This window comes from Candoia aspera, chromosome 5, assembly GCF_035149785.1.
Source record: "Candoia aspera isolate rCanAsp1 chromosome 5, rCanAsp1.hap2, whole genome shotgun sequence".
NCBI lineage: Eukaryota > Metazoa > Chordata > Lepidosauria > Squamata > Boidae > Candoia > Candoia aspera.
In genome coordinates this window covers 115,039,987-115,056,699 of record NC_086157.1, presented here as the reverse complement: position 1 = coordinate 115,056,699, position 16,713 = coordinate 115,039,987, and the positions used below count along the sequence as shown (strand labels likewise).

At 43.7% G+C, this 16,713-nt stretch overlaps 1 protein-coding gene across 1 annotated transcript in view; it reads left to right on the top strand.

The window, feature by feature from the left end:
* The window catches only part of SLCO2B1 (solute carrier organic anion transporter family member 2B1), a 67,751-nt gene that overhangs the window by 11,550 nt on the left and 39,488 nt on the right, over window positions 1–16,713 (top strand). The window contains exons 2-6 of the mRNA XM_063304756.1: window positions 4,119–4,266; window positions 7,451–7,613; window positions 10,182–10,394; window positions 12,933–13,031; window positions 16,120–16,268. Coding sequence (XP_063160826.1) covers window positions 4,119–4,266; window positions 7,451–7,613; window positions 10,182–10,394; window positions 12,933–13,031; window positions 16,120–16,268 — 772 coding nt within the window. The remainder of the gene's footprint in view (window positions 1–4,118; window positions 4,267–7,450; window positions 7,614–10,181; window positions 10,395–12,932; window positions 13,032–16,119; window positions 16,269–16,713) is intronic.

Genomic DNA, 16,713 nt, shown 5'->3' with positions numbered 1-16,713 from the left:
GGAAGTGGTTTGCCCTTGCCTGCTTTCTGGGGCTGAGAGAGAGTGACTGGCCCAAGGTCATTCAGCTGGCTTTGTGCCCCAGGCAGGACTAGAACTCACAATCTTTGTAATTTTTTTTCTTGTTACAAAAAATAAAAACAGCTGAATGAGCTAATACACCAAATTGCTTCATTTTTCAGTGCACCAAAGTTCTAGTCTAAAAGAACTCCACGTTCAGCCTTATAGTTTATAAAATCTGTCTGTCAGATCCCCCCGATCAAAGGTTTCACAGAAACCCTCATCGGAGTATCTCCCATCATTTCCTTCTCCAAGGAATGGACTCCGTGTCGCCAGATGGGAGGGGGTGTGAAGTTGGAGTGTGAAGTGGTTTGTTATGGCTATGGAGCACATCAAGGACGCGGGGTTGAGATACGCCAGGAACACCATCTGGATGGGAGGGGGGGTGACACGGTTTCGTGGGAAAGGGGACTAACTAAGGGGATGTAGTTTTAAGTTAGGTTTGAGCGGGAAATCTTTATTTGCAGCTTGCCTTCTGTACCGTTCATTACGCTTCATTAAAACAGTTAAAGGAGTCCCAGCCTCCTGACTGTGACTGTGTGAATGCTCGAATGAGCAGGTGCTGACACTGTCCCACAAACATATTTAAATGTTGCCACTTCTCACTGCAATCTCTTTGTCCTCCGTCTGTAATCTACAAATGATGCCTTTGTCGAAAGAACGTCCAAGGCTACCCACTGAGGTTACTAGCCTCTTCAGTCTACGCATGGAGAAAGGAAGACTGACTGAAGTATTTTCCTAATGGCTTAATACGTGGGAATGCTTCAGCGCCAGCAAACGTCTCTACAAAGGGCTGCAGAATTTAACAGTCTCTCCTGCTAGAAAGCTTTTCATCCACTGGGAAGAAATTAAGTCTCTTGGGGCTTTGTAGCAAAATTTGCCCAAGAATAATGATAACAGCAGCTGCAAGTCACCATTTTATATTATTGTTATCCCCTGGTCAATCTTCCATAGATTTTACAGCCTGCGGAGTGCTTTTCATTTTTTTACTCTGAGGGATTAGCGTAACACAGTCTCTAAAGCCAATCACATGTCAGAGGGGAGGCTCAGAGATTAGGGATAAAGGCCATGCTTTGCATACCAAAAGTCTGAGAGGGTTCAGTCTCCCGGCAAGAACCTTGGACAGCATATCCTGGAGGACCACGACTGAGACGCTGGAGAACCCGAGCAGACTCTTCTGGGCAAGCCCAATATAAGCGCCCCTTGAGGAAGGAGATCCCCAATGTCTTGTGTGGTTTCTAACATGGGCAATACCGCACACTGGAACTTCACTTGGAGGGGCTGGTCCTAGAGTCAACATACTGGTGGAGCCAACAGCAGAGTCCCCATGAAGCATTGGCTCCGCTGGTCACGCTGTAGTAGCGTGGTACATATTTCTTTGCTGAGCTTGTTGCAGTGGGAATGTGGGAACAGGTCCTCCGGAGGAGCCATGCCATGCCTAACTGATGCTGCTGCGCACAAGGCAGAAGGTTGCTAGCAGCTCCCAGAGATTCCTAATGAGGCTGCAACAGCAGCAAGACAATGCAACCATCCATATGCCAGTGCCTCCCTGGGTGGTGGTGAGCAGGCCATGAAGCCAGGCAGCTCCGAAACTGCTGGGCCAGAGACTTGGGTCGCCATGAGCAAAAGTGACTTTGTACTAGAGTGGGCAAAGAACGTATCTTTCTCCTTGAATTCCTTGAAGAAAAGATGGGGTACTTGTGAAATAGGAATCTTAAACATGAATCCATCCTGTGGGCTGACTCAGTTTGAGAAGTCGGCTCTGGACATTTATGTGGCTGCAAGAAATAGCTTGGGAAGAAGTGAACTGATAAGCCGAGGTCTTTCCATTCCAGCCCCCTCCACTGTGGTCATCTCCTGTGATGGAGAAGCCTGGAAGAGCCACAACTCATTATACAAAAGTTGATGAAAACTATTTACCAGTGTCAGCTGATATCAGACAGCTTGCGCTCTTGGATTTACGCCTTTTGTTCCTTTTTCTTCTCTAGAGCTGTAGAAACAAACAGTTTAATTCAGTTCTGCTTGTCTTGACAGGATCAAGCTTGACAACATAAATGTGATCCAAATTGTATTAGCCTCTCAATTCCTCCGTCCTCAGGAGAAAATAGAATTACAGGGGTGAGGAGGGGAATGAAGCGTAATGTGTCAAATAGGCCTCTTTCAACAGTAGCGTTCACGCTCAGGACAAAATCTGCCTAGGAATACAAAGGCATGCCTTCTGAACTTCAACGTTCTTCAGATTATGGCTGTAGGAAGAGCTTTAGGAAGGCTGTCAAGACCTATCTGTTCCAGGTAGAGCAGAAGGAGGGGGCGCTATGATTGAAGATGGAGCTTTGAGCGTGGGACTTTTGTTTTCCCTGGTCTTACATTTTGATTCTGATATTTTCAGGGTATTTTTTTTTCTTTCTCTGTGGATGTTATTTTACAGTGAGATCGTTAGTCACCCAGAGCCTCTGGATGGGGCTGCATAGAAATGAAATAGTAGAAAAAGAAATGGGTGCAAGGCAGAAGGAAGAGAATGATTTGGTAGGTTTTATAAGTTTGTGGGCTTGATGGTTAGGGTGGGGTGGGGGTGTTCTGGAGAAGCCAGTCTGTAAAAACCACCCGAACAATCGCCTCCATTTGGAATAATGGAAAGTTGGCGACAATTACCCATTGCCCAGCAGTTGTTCACATCTCCCCATTGGACTAAACCAACTGGAAACTGCTGTGCATTGAACAGCCTGATTTCTCTTCTGCAGAGATACAGAGCAGATGTGAGAAAATGCCAGATGAAAGCAAAGGTCCATTTGGAAGATTTTTCTGTTCAAATCCATTTCACTCTGTCAAAGTAAGTACTCTGGGGACTTGCTAAATGAACCCCATTGCTCCAAAGAGGAAATGCAATTTCACTTTGAATATATGACTTTCAGCAAGAGTCCCTACTTTTGCCCCACATACATGTCTATATATTTAAAGCAACCCACATTTTACAGACATGCAAGGAGATTAAAAATATATAGAAAAAAAGAAGTTAACAAAAACCTGTGAGAACTCATTTGAGAAGGATTATTTCCTTGATGCCTTTTAGAGTTTGGCTTTTCCCATGCAGTTTTTCACATTTCTCTGGGCTAAATACACTGGGTTTATCATTTATTGGTTGGAAGTAAGAACGTTGTTTTGGAGTGCTTTACTTTTTTTTTTAATGGGCCAACTCTGAGATGGATTTAACTTCTTCAAGTCCTTTTAGGGAAAAAATTTTAAGAGACAGTTTCCCTGTGAAGAATTGTAAAGATGAGGATTGTCCTTGAGCGTAGCTACAAAGGGTCTTTCCCCACGGACCTCTTGCTCCCTGAGGCTAAAGGAGTCCCTTCTCTCATGGTCTTCTGGACAGTTATTCCAGAAGGCCTTTAGGGAGCTGGGTATTATGTTGCCTTGGGGAGATATGGCTTGATCTGTTGTATTCGCTGTGTCTTTCGGATGTATTGCAGTGATTGATGGTTTATAGGTATTATTGCAATATCGATTTATTATGTGTATTGCATGTCATTGTACCCTGCTTAGAGGCTATTGTGATTGAGGGCGTGAAGAAGTTTTACAAACAGATGAACTCCTTTTGCTCCATGCCTTGTCTGACCCTCAGTGGCACTGCAGCTGCTGCAGCTGGAAAAATTCTGGCAACCGTCACTGCTTCCTTCTTTCCCCCTTGGCCTGACACTCCAGAGGCACCCCATATACCAGAGGAGCCAGTCCTCCTCTGGATTCCTGATCTGCCCAGCCTCTGTTCTCTGCTGGTTTTTAGGAAAGCTCCATGTGGAGATCGGAGTGCCACAATGGTCTATTTTTAATCTGACATAGACTCGTTCCGGACTTCCAACTTTACAGTGCAGAGAGAAGACATTTAAATAAAAGGTAGGTGAAGACTGGTGAAGATGAATAGGTGAATGAGGAAGCAGAGTTAATTTTTCCCTGCCTACTAATATTCTCCTGCAAATCATCTTCTTGTTTTGACTATGAAACTGTCTAATAGCAGGGTCCAAGACAGGGCAGGCTCCGACGCCATTCTGACTCTTACTCATTTATTCCCTGCAGTTCTTCGTGTTCTGCCAAGGGTTCCTGCAGCTCACGCAACTGATGACATCTGGCTACATGAAAAGTTCCATTTCAACCATTGAGAAGCGTTTTGGTCTGCCCAGCCAGACTTCTGGCTTGCTGGCCTCTTTCCATGAGGTACCGTCTTCGGCCCCTGCATCTTGTTTTCTCCAGCTTGCCATTACTGCACTACCACTACAGCTATCATTACTACTAGTGAAGAGCTACTACCGCTATTAATCTACAGTACATAAATACCAACTTATCATCTATAGTGCATTTTATCATGTTCTTTTATGTTCTGGACTCCTAGTAAAACACATGGAAAAGAATAACCCCTGGTTTTCTAGTACCTTATAAAAAGTTCCGATTTTCAATGAAATTATTTTCTGACATTCTCCCCTTTCTCAATTCAACAATATTAGTGAGTTTTACCATATGTACCTTATTTCATAATTTCTAGACCTATTCTTCAATGAGGAATGGACTAGCATCTACCATTTTAAACAAATAATATTGTTTATTAGCTTACCATCTTTTTCCTCTGACAGGAATATATTGTTAATTTAAAAAAACAGAAATGCCCCTGGACCTCAATCATAGCCTCTTTGTATGTTGATATTTCTTACAATAAATAAGGGAAATAGTGTATTTATTTATTCAGAACATTTCTGTGAGCATCCAACTCAAACAGCATTGTTGGGTGGCATATAAAATCATTAAGCAAAAATACAAAAGAGAAATAATATATACCACGCAAGCTAAAACAATTAAATGGCAATCAGGACTAAAATATATGATATCTCACTAATTGGGAACCTTACCCATCCTAACCCAAACACCCAGGGAAAGAACTGGTTCTCAACTGCCTTTGTAAAGTCCTGCAGAGTCAGAACCAATGGTATAATTGGGAGGGGGACAGAAATCATTCCAAAGGGCAGGGCCTCCTATTGGAGGTCCCAGCAAATCAGCATGCCTCATTAGCATGTGGATGAGTTCATTCTAGGATGCAATTCTCTATGTGTGTGTGCGTTTGTGAAGCTGTTGTCCCTCCCACATTCCTCAGTCCTACCTCCTTCCACCATCTGAGAAGGGAGCATGCTGCTGGAGCTCCTTCCATCTGGGGCCAGGCATGGGCCTGGAGTCAGGAGTTTCCCCCTTTCTGCATGCAGCCTTCAGCAGCAATAAGCGCTGAGGGTCAATTCAGTTTAGGGAAAGAAAGAAGAACAAGAATCATCTTCCTGAATGGATGTAACTGGACCAAACAAATGACTGGACCTTTTTTTTTGCTTACTTTTGAACCTACTTTGTCTAAGTGTGCAATTCTTTATGCTTGGGTGGGCTAAGTGTGTAAGATCAATAACCTATATTTCTCTAACGTGCTCATTAATGGTCTTTTAGATAATATTCTTTTCTGTGCACGTCTTTACACTGTATTAAGCTCTGCTCCATTCAGTGGTCCTAGCTGTCCACTAATGGCTTCACCTCCTAGGTCCCCCAAGGTGATATTTTTTCTGAGAAGGATATAGGGACTGCGTATAGGGAGCCAGTGCAGCTCATGGGGTAGAGGTTTTACATGGATGTAATGAGGAATACCCCTGACTACCCACACTGCTGCATTCTGGACCAATTGCTGCTTCCAGATGGTCTTCAAGAGCAGCCCCATGTAGACCACATTGCAATAATCCAATTGAGAGGTGACTAAGATGTGAATGACCATGAACAGATCCCCCTCATCCAGGAATGGGTGCAACTGGCACACAAAATGAAGTTGTGCAAAGGCTCCCTTGGTCACAGCTGCTACCTGCTTTTCAAACCGGAGTTGTGAGTCCAAGAGGACTCCCAAATTGTGCGCTGAATCTGAGCCAGGTGGTGCAACCCCATCCAGACTCAAAGATGAAATCTAGTTCCAGGACCCATGGGGCCCCAAACCCACAGTCACTCAGCATTGGTAGGGTTGAGCTAAGCCTATTCTTCCCCATCCAGACCCCCACAGCCTCTACACACTGGAACAGAACCTTAACAGCATCACTTCAGCTGCAGCTGAGGGCAAAGATTGAGTTTCACCACCATACTGATATTATTATCCCCCAGCAGCTTCACGTAGATGTTAAGAAGGAGAGGGAAGGGGGAAAGCCCTGAGGCCCCTCACAGGATTTGACTGTTCCCCCCCCCCCCATCACCAACTGGAACTGGCCTTAGAGGAAGGAGGAGAACCACTGCAAAACATTGCCTCCTGCTCCTAATCCCCTAAGCCAGTCCAAAAGGATACCATGATCAATAGTATCAAAGGCCACCAAGAGATTAAGGAGTGCCAGGCACTACCCTCATCCCAAGCCTGCCAGAGTCCAACTAAAGCTCCTCAGTATATATCCTAGTCTGAGACATGATTGAAGGGAGTCCAGATACTCTGCTTCCTCAATGACCTGTTGGAGCTGTAGGCTGACCACCTTCTCAACAACCTTCCCCAACAAGGACAAGTTGGCAACTGGATAAAAATTGTCCAGATCTGTGGATCCAGCAATGGTTTCTTGAGGAGGGCATGAATCATCTCCTCTTTCAGAGCCAGTAGGACTACCTCATCCCTCAAGGAAGCATTCACCACCGCACGGATCCACTCACACACCTCCTCCCCGGAGGCCCTGACCAACCAGGAGGGCATGGATCTAAAACACAGGTTGCTGCACTCACAATGCCAAGGATCCTGTCCATTTCCTCAGGACCAACAGGATCAAACTCCTCCCAGATAACATCAAGGGAACGGGCCTCAGTCAACGCCATAGGAGTGAATCCAAGCAAATGTATCCACCAGATGCTGGGAATAATCTTCCCAGCAACCCTGTGGATATTCCCCTTGCCCCTTTTTATATAGCTTTTACTGTAATAAAAAGCAGTTCACTGTTGCTTTACAAATCTTCAATAAAGTAGTTTGGGGTTTTTAATGAAAGGATTCCCAGTTCTATTTTTTATCTCATAATAAGAAATTATTTTTTCTACAGTATTCATATACTGATATATTGTCCCCCACTCCAGGTATATGCCATGTAAACTGGAACATGATATGCACATATTTATGAATCTTGTTCTACAGTACCTACTAATTAAAATAATATAGAATAAGAGTAATTGGATATTGGGTGAAAAAAAAACTTTTTCTAAGGGGTGATAATAATGCCAACCAATGCTTTTTAGTATAAACTGCTTATTGATATTTTTTAAAAAGTGACCACAATTGCATTTTGATCTGACTTGCTATCTTTCATATAGATGTAGTTTCTTCAGCATTTTTAAAGGTCTCCCCAACTTTCCTCTCACCCCCCAGGTTGGAAACACAATGCTAATCATCTTTGTGAGTTATTTTGGGAGTCAACTTCACAGGCCCCGTATCATTGGCTGTGGTGCCATCCTCGTTTCCCTGGCAGGGTTGGTCATTTCTCTTCCTCATTTCGTTTCAGGACCTTATGATTACGATTACTCCATGTCTGGTAAGGACATTCTATAAATGCTCTTCATGGGCCTTTTTTTCAGATTCCAAATTTGGAACTGCAGGAACATCCATTGATTTCTAGCTCTTCAACATTATAAATGACTAAGCCAATAACCTGTTTATCTTACTGTAAAGAATCGGACACGATTGAATGGATTAAAAAAATATTTAAAAGCCCTGTTATATAATTAGGTCATTGATTAATTATATTTATTATATAAGAAATTATATAATAAATATAATATAATGTATAATATGATAATATATTTCTAATTCTTTGTCTTCTTGTTTTTAAGCCACTCAGAATGATTGGAAATGGAGTGGAATAAAAACCAAAGTAAGAAATAAAAAAATAAAAACCCCTAAGCTTTTGTACTTGTGAGGTAGAAAAAAGTACGGTTTAGGGCAGCATGCAATCATCAACATTCCTTCTGTAGATCCCAAATCTGCCCGGAATAGGTGGTGCCAAAAATCTCAGCCTTTAAAAAAAAAATTTTTTTACATTTTTTAAGCTTTGGAGAGGTTTAAGGGGCAAAGTAGGTTTTAAGTCCCCTATTTCACCCCTTAAAACCTTGTTCTCCCACCCCCTAAGTTTCTGATCCCACTCACATCGGGAGTGTGATCTTCAGCACTCCATGTGAAGCCTGCTGTGGGCCCCAAAATGTTGCAAGTTTTGCTCTCTTCCTATAAAGGTTTTTCCCACCCTGAGAGCTGTAGTAAATAGGATACAAGCTGATTAGTGGATGCTCCCCACCAAATTCCCCTTTTCCCTGCAGTCACCTTGAGCCACAACTCACCCATTCTTGAACAAACTTGGAGGCCAGCTGCTTGTGGGCAGAATATTGAAATATCAGAGGCTGGGAAAAAAGGCCTATGCTGCTAACAAGAACAGTCATTGCAGTATAGGATGGATCAGGGATCTGAAGTAGCTTGCGGCATCTCCATCACAGGGGCATCCACAGGGAGGGAGGGGCAATAAAAAAAGTCAAGGTCACCTCTGTGACAGTGTGCAAAAAAGCTTATGTGGTTGTAGCTGTCATCTTGGTTTTTTAGAAACCACCACCCCCCGCCACTTCAAAGGACCACAACCCCGCAGGCAGGTGCTAAAAAGGGCAACCTACTGGCAAAACAGAATTAAGAAGAATTATACAAATCAAAAAGCAATTCAGGAAAAAACTAAAATAAAATTGGGAGCATGTACAGGTGTGATCTTATGGAGAAATGCAACAATTTTAAACATTTATATTTAATATGGATACAATATATTTTGTACTGGTGGGTTAACTTCTGTTGGATTTGTTTTAGGGCACCAATAAAACAATTAAATAATTTTCTTGTGATGTTTGCACACATTAAGACCTAAATGTATTCATTCCCACTGATCTCCTAATTATCTGATAGGATTGTACTATCAGACATTTTTAAATGGTTATTTAAGACTGTTTTAATTGTTTGTTTTATTGTATGCTGCCCAGAGTCACATTCGTGAGATGGACGGCTATATAAATTAGATAGATAGATAGATAGATAGATAGATAGATAGATAGATAGATAGATAGACAGACAGACAGACAGACAGACAGACAGACAGACAGACAGACAGACAGACAGACAGAGCGAGCGAGCGAGCTCAGAACAAAAATGAGTGAAGTAGCAGGATCGGAAAGGTTGCTAGATCCTATAATAATTATTTTAAGTAACTGGAAGGAGCACAGATAACAAGCACCAAATTAACTTCCTATTTTGTAAAGGCAGCAAAGAGTTTCAGTAGTTCAGCAGTTGGGGAAGGAGAGCTCGTTTGGTCTACTGTTGAAGGTGCTGGACAAGACATAAGAAAACTTGAATTCAAGTCCCTCCTTAGGCACAAAGCTGAACAGGTGACTTTGGGCTAGTCGCTCTCTCTCAGCCCTAGGAAGGCGGCAATGGCAAACCACTTCCAGACAAGGGTGCCAAAAAGCTGCAGGGACCCATAATTACCAAGAGTCAAGGCTGACTCAAAGGCACAAAAAACCCCAGAACATCTCCAAAAACATGTTGTGATCTGATTGGAATGAATCAGCACTCTTTGAATTACAAAAAGTAAACAATCAATTCAGAATAACCAATGTATTTTAAGAAATGTGTAATATTTATTATCTATTTATTGTTTTCCTCTGTTAAGGTAGTGGTATATGAAATCCCCAATTCTTCAAATATAATTTTTATATTTGTAGATGTACATTTCATCATTTTAGTGCCTATTTTTATTCTTTGTACTTTCACATGTATTGATTCTTTCACAGTAATGGTGTTCTCTTAGTATCAGAAGGGCTGACCTCTGAGGATAGGGTGGTATTACATTCCCTTGGCTAAGGCCCTGTGTTGGAAGAACGTGCTCCAAGGGACATCCTGAGACCAGCAGAGGTGGGCTGGAGACAGTAGTCCCCAGCCCTTGAGGGGAGCTTGCTATGGGGCATTTGTCCTTTCACTCAGTTTGCTGTGCCCAATTCCAAACTGGGGCACAAAGAATTCATCCGGCCCTCAGAGACACAGGCATGGAACATGGTCTTTTGCCTTCCCTTCACAGGTTCCTTAGGGAACACGTCAGATATCTGTCTCCCCCACCGGGAAACCCCCATTACAGAGGTCTGCACAGACAACCAGAGGGAAAGCAAAGTGGTCCTGATGCTGCTCTTCTTCGGACAGACCTTGCTGGGAATTGGGGGGGTGCCCATCCAGCCCTTTGGCATCTCCTACATAGATGACTTTTCCAGTGCATCCAACTCGCCTCTCTATATAGGTAAGTTACTAGAAACAACAACTCATGCAACCCACCAGAATGTAGTGATTCAGCAGTTGCAGTGAGACTGGGGAAATGTAGGATCAAGTCCCCATTTCACCAGGCCAGTCTTCCTTGCAGGGTGGTGGTATATGAATAAATTATGCTGACTGAGCTCCCAGAGAAAGGCAGGATATAAGCATAATAAATAAATAATAATTCAGGTAATGGCTACTGGGCAGCTTTCCTCTCTGGTGTCCAGAAGACTTGGACCAAATCCTATAATCTCTGGCCAGCCCAGATACCAGAAGAACACCTACACTGTGGGGAGAAGATTGATAGTGATTCAGCCAATGAGAATCACCAGCCCAATTTCAAGTCCAGAGGCTTGAACTGGTCTATCAAGTTCAAGATACACTGCAGCCTGGAGTTTGAAAGTACAGTGGAGATGGGAATCTATGCTGAAGTAAAAGCACTTTCCTCCTGACCTTCAGTTATCACTCTGAGACTTCTGTGAGAACTCAGATATGAAACAGCTGCCCAGCAGAGAAGACCATTATTCTCCATTTCCCCACATCCCCTTGCCTTAACAAGAGTGGCCCAGTCACTGAAGGACCCTGAAAAGATTATCTTAGAAAACCATCCATGTTTCCTTTTTTGTTTTGCTAGCAAGCTTTGGAGGACCCTCCATTGCATCTTAATACTGTCTGTACCTGGTATCTGATTTGTATGCTTAACTCTGAAAGTTTTGCACCCAACAGTATAACTTTGTGCAGACATAAGTCTAAGACAGACAGGTTTCCCACCCTGCCTTTTTCCCCACTAATCCACCTGCCTGGTGAAGAGTTCTTGAAATGCGAAAGCTTGCAACTATTTCGTTAAATTTCAGTTGTCTAACAAAAGTATTACCTCTGTGAATTTTTAAAACAAAGCAGCCATTTGAAAACTAAACCTTAGAAGGAGAAACTGAGCAAGTTGGTTTTTTATAGCCATCAGAAAAAAAAGATGGAGGAATATGACAACCAAAGGGGCATTAGAAGGAAGTCATGGCCTGTTCTCTCTTATCTCAGAGAGCAGGACACAAAACAAAACAATGGATTTAAGCTTCAAGGAGGCAGATTCTTCTTGTAACTTAAAAAAAAGACACAAGAAGGAGAGAAACTGTAGGGTAAACTTGTAACCATAAGAGGAATGTGGCAATGGACCAGTAAACGTGTTCAGTTAGAGATTGGATGACCATCTATTAATCCTCTACAGAGCAGTGGTTGGACCTGGTGGCATCTTCCAGTTCTAAGATTCCATGATTCATATTCCCCGGAAGATCATAACGGAGGCGTCCAATAAGAAAAAGGACATCTGATCTTATTACCAGCATTTACTTATAACACAGAAACAGGGAACACTGTACCCGCAGGAACAACAGAAATCTTAACTAGGCTTTGCTATCGAACGAACAGTCCTGTAGCCAGACAAATCGTCCTTCCCCATCGCCATCACCCGCCAACATGTGCTCAGTCTAATTGCCTCTGCCAGCACCACCTGTGGCTGGCTGCTTGCTTTTGCCTTTGTGGGTCAGGTCCTCGACCATTTTTCTCGTCTTTCCATCTTCCTTCTGTTGGGCTAGGTCTCCAAAGAGCTTCCCAGCTTCTCCTCACAGGTAAAACTTCCAGTTCTTCACTCCATCTTGATTCAGCTGCCAGTTGCCACTCTGATATTCATTGCCTTACCTTCTCTTCTTTACCTCTTGCACCCAAGTAGTCTTTCGGGTTAGAAGGGAGAACTTCCCACTTCAAACGGCTTCAAGTGTCCTTCCTTTCTTCTTTCATTTTCTCCCTTGCCTCATCCAAAGTTGAGAAGCATTTTCTGAACTGGCTCTCTCTCTGTCCCCTCCCAGCCTAGCTCCCTTCTCTCCCCTTCCCATTGCCTGACCTTTAGGGATGGGGATGGTTAAACTACAGTTTGGAGCCAGCAGGTCTCATAGCCAGGAAGACCTTGCAATCTCTTTCCAAAAACTGCTCCTCTATTTATCTACCATATCTCTAAGAATCCTGCATCCTGTATGTAACTTGACAACTCTAACCTTTCCTGCCTTGCAACCAGTTTTGTGCAGTCCTGGGTTGCATATCCTAATGCAGGTTTCCCAGGTTCAACTGAGTGGCATGTCAGCTGGGTCAAGAAAGGCATAACAGGCAGGCTCCAATAGGGGGCAGAACTGCTGTCAGAACCGTTCAATGGTCAGAAATGTGTCCTGCAGTAAAGGCACAACAACATCATTATGTGGTCAAGCTCTAATTGTAGGGACAGTGCACCTTCTCTTTGGAAAGCTTAAAATGTAGTAGCAGGTCACCAGTGATCTTGGTTTACATTGGTTCATTTATTATACTAGGATCATGTAGACAGACTGATACAAATTCACCAAAATCAATAACAATGAATGGAGGCATTCTAGAAAGGGGCTGTTGAGTGAATCATTGTTCCCATTTCACAGAGGCAGTCCTTGAGTTACACTTAGCAACCTTCCCACTAAAAGCAGAAATCCTGTTTTTCTCTTGTACACAGGATTCCTTTTTGCTGCAACTACACTTGGTCCCGCAATAGCATTCATCCTGGGATCGGTTACACTACGCTTTTATGTCGATATTGACAAAGTTTCTGCAAGTGAGTTAAACCTTCTATGTGAGCATATTTCTGAGAAAATAAATGCCATATATCTATAACCTTTTATGATGGTGGTGGTGGTGGTGGTGTTACTGCTGGTGGGCATACAGAAAGCATGTACCAGCATTGAAGACGTCCCTCTGCCTCTCCTAGGCAACTTAGGGTTGAAGAGTTGTAGAAAGAAAGGTACAGAGATAGACAAGAAAGTGGAACTGTGAAACCGCAAGGGTCAAAACTGGATTCAGAGCAGCTGGGCTCTGGGAGAGACAAGCAGCCTGAGTGCACATCATTATGTTGCGGTGATCTCTCAGTTGGTGGGATGTATGCAGCAGTATGTTGGCTTGCAAGGGGTCTCTAGAGTAGAGATCACCATAGCTTGCATGTGCTTGGGAGAAAACTGGGTTTTAGTTGTGTTTGGCACACCTGACCCAAACCTTACTATGTGGCACTGATGCAATTAAGGTGGCAAGCTCACCCACGCATTCACTATCTGACTAAAAAGCATTACATGAAAGCTGTGATGGATCAAGGTGTGACAGGATCCATCTGATCTGACCTGGAAGACTGAAACTTGGGATGGAAGTAGAACAAACGGTAAAGAGCAGGAGCTGAGAAAGGAAAGGAAAGGAAAGAAAGGGTGGGAAATAATAGGTTGTTTGTCTGCGAAACTAAGAGAGACAGGGAGGATGTCATAGATCTGAATGTGTGTCTTGCAGAGTGGAGTTGTTCAGCACAGTCAGGGAAGTGAGAGGGTAGGTTTAAAAAGGTTAAAAGTTGTCTCAGGGTGTAGCGACTGGTGTCAGCTGGGTTGTTGTGGATGTTTATGAAAGTCGAAGTCCATACGCTGCTGTTAGTTGGGGTTAAAGTAGGGTTAGGGCTAGTCCCCTTCTGCAGATGCCCGTTATTTGAGTCATGGGCTGCTTTGTGCAAATAAGGAGTAGAATGCTGGTCGCTGCATGAGATGAGAGTAAGAAGTGATAGAAGGAAAGCATGCATGAGAACAAACGGAACGGTTGGTTAATGGTTCAACACTGAGCAGGGGGCAAGGCAAGGATAGGTGGTATCCATTGGGCTGTTTAATGAGTGCATAAATAAATAGATAAGGAAAATGTGTGATTATGTTGAAGTGTTTCTTCATTTATGAAGGGCTGCCTCAGTTACCACAGCAACTCTAGCTGGCCTACCTTAGTTACAAATTAACAGCAGCAAAAGGGTTAGAAATAGGTTGGAGATGTGAAGGTGACCTCTCGGTTTGCATGCACATGATGCCACTTTAACTGGCTGAGAACTGAAATGATTTGCGGAGAGCGCGAGATAGATTGCGTGACGTGACGAGGACCGGGTGTCCGGAACTTAAAGTGTCAAAGACCAAAGTAATATGGCACCGTGGCTGTGCTTGGCAGGGAGAAAGCGGAGCAAATGGGTGCAAGTTATACTTGCACAAAGGATGAAAAACTAGAGCAAGCAGGTGAATTTGTTGTGCCTTTGTAGGATATTCACTGAAGATGGGAAATTGGATGGAAAAATGTTGTGCAAATCATGGGAGAAAGACAGTGGACAGCATGTAATATGTTAGAAGGCATGTATGTTTGTTCAAAGAAGTAAAAATGGCTGGCAATAAGAGTATGCTTCTGCTCAACTTGTCCTACAGGGGCAAGAGTTGGTTATGTCAGAAAAAAGATGCCATGGGATGCCATCAACCCACGAATTGAGAAAGATGTGGACTGACTAAATTTGGAAAACAATATTGGGCACCAACTGAATATTTATAGCAGGAGTGAACAATCTGTAACCTGTGGGCATATCTGGGCAAACCGTGCTCATTTGTGGCACCCAGCCCTCCAAGACTGCACCACCAAAATTTGGCTATAGACCACATCTTTGTGATGCAAATTTAATTTGCTTTTTCCTGGGTTTGGTTAATATTAATCACGGGAATGGGAGCAGTTTTGAAGATCTCCTGTTCCTGTCATCATCTTTATATTCACCTCCAGAGGACAACAAATGGCCCAAAAAGCCATGATGACCCAGAGACTTCTGTTGTTGGAGAACGCATCTGCCGCTCAGTGACTAGTGGGAGACACTTCAGCACCTGTTTTGCAGGTGCTCCACAAGTTGTCAGTAGGTTTTGGAGTTCGCTTTGAAGAGCTGTTAAGAACTGTTTTTCCCCCCCTTTAAAGCCCAATGCGCTGGCTCCCGATGCCCCTCACGGCCATCTGCTGCAGAACATACCTGCCCCTCAGGCGCATTCTCTGTTTGGGTCCTCATCCTGTGAGAGATGGGAGCTCAGGGGCAGACGATCTCTGTGGCTGCCCATAATGATGGAATCACCCTGAGGCACGAATGGCCTCCACCTGGTGAGCTGCAGAAAGGTAGCAAAGCAGTTTTGTTTTGCTGGCTACTTGGAATTTAAGCAATGCTTTGGGGAATTCCCTTTTTCTTGGTTTCTGATAACTTGCTTCACTGGTTTGGTTCCTACTGATTGTGGTCTTGTTTTAACTAGAACTTCTTAGTGGCATTATAACTGAATTAACTGTGTTGCTTTTCCTGTATGGCTCATCATGTGGGAACCACCAAGAGTTCTGTGATGGGGCCATATGTACACTTTTGCAATAACTGCATAGTGAGGATGGAAGGTGGGGGTCCAACATGCTGGGAGAGGACCACACTGTGGATAGCTGGATCTAGGCATTAACAGTTTGCTATTGTTTGTACTTTCCTAGCAGGCGGGTCCAGGGGGGCAAAAAGTAAAGATGGCAGCTACAACCATGCAATCCAAGCCACAATGCACCTTGCATAGTTATGGCCACCACCTTGACTTTTTTGACCCCTCCTAGCAATGGATAGATCGGCTGTTCCCAATATGGCATCCTCCAGACGGCCCCGCAGGGGGGGATAATTGGAGTTGCAGTCCAACTCATCTGGATGGCCTCTTGTTGAAAAGGACTGGGGAAATCATGAGTTCTGCCACCGTTATCAAAACATCTGGGAAACCAAGGCAGCCCTTCCGATCTCCATCTCGGTTCCAGCACAGTTTAATCAGTGATTTTGTGTGGCTTAGTTTCTCTCTCCTTTGGCTATGTTTCAGTGGAAATTCACATCACCAACAAGGATCCACGATGGGTTGGTGCCTGGTGGCTTGGTTTCATTTTTGCAGCCAGCATGGTGGCCATTGCCTCAGTTCCTTATTTCTTCTTCCCAAGAGAAATGCCAAAAGAGGTAAGAATCTGTCAGAGAGTGGCTAAATGTGCAAGACCCAGCCAAAGCATTACTGTCGTTTTTGTCGCAGGAACCTACCACACACCAGTTGGGGTAGCTAATTGCAGCCTCACTAAATGATGTGGCTCCTCCACAGTTGGAAAATAAAATATCAGACATGGCAAGAGGTCCTCCGAGGCCATCTTGGAAGTCCTAATTGAAGAACACTCACTCAGATCCTTGGTCTTCCATAAAATAAACCAAAATAGCGTTGGTTTAATCCCTGTCTGAGTTGAGCCAACCGCACAGATCTTGTGGAGATTTATTTTTTAAGGAAGGACACAATACAGACATGACACAGGGGTGTCAAAAAGACTTTCTTTCTCTCCTCTTGATCCTGGGGTAACATGCCAATTGTGGCAGAGCATGTGAAGGAAGTGCTGAGTCCAGGGGTGTCATAAAAATCAAGATAGCAACCAGCACC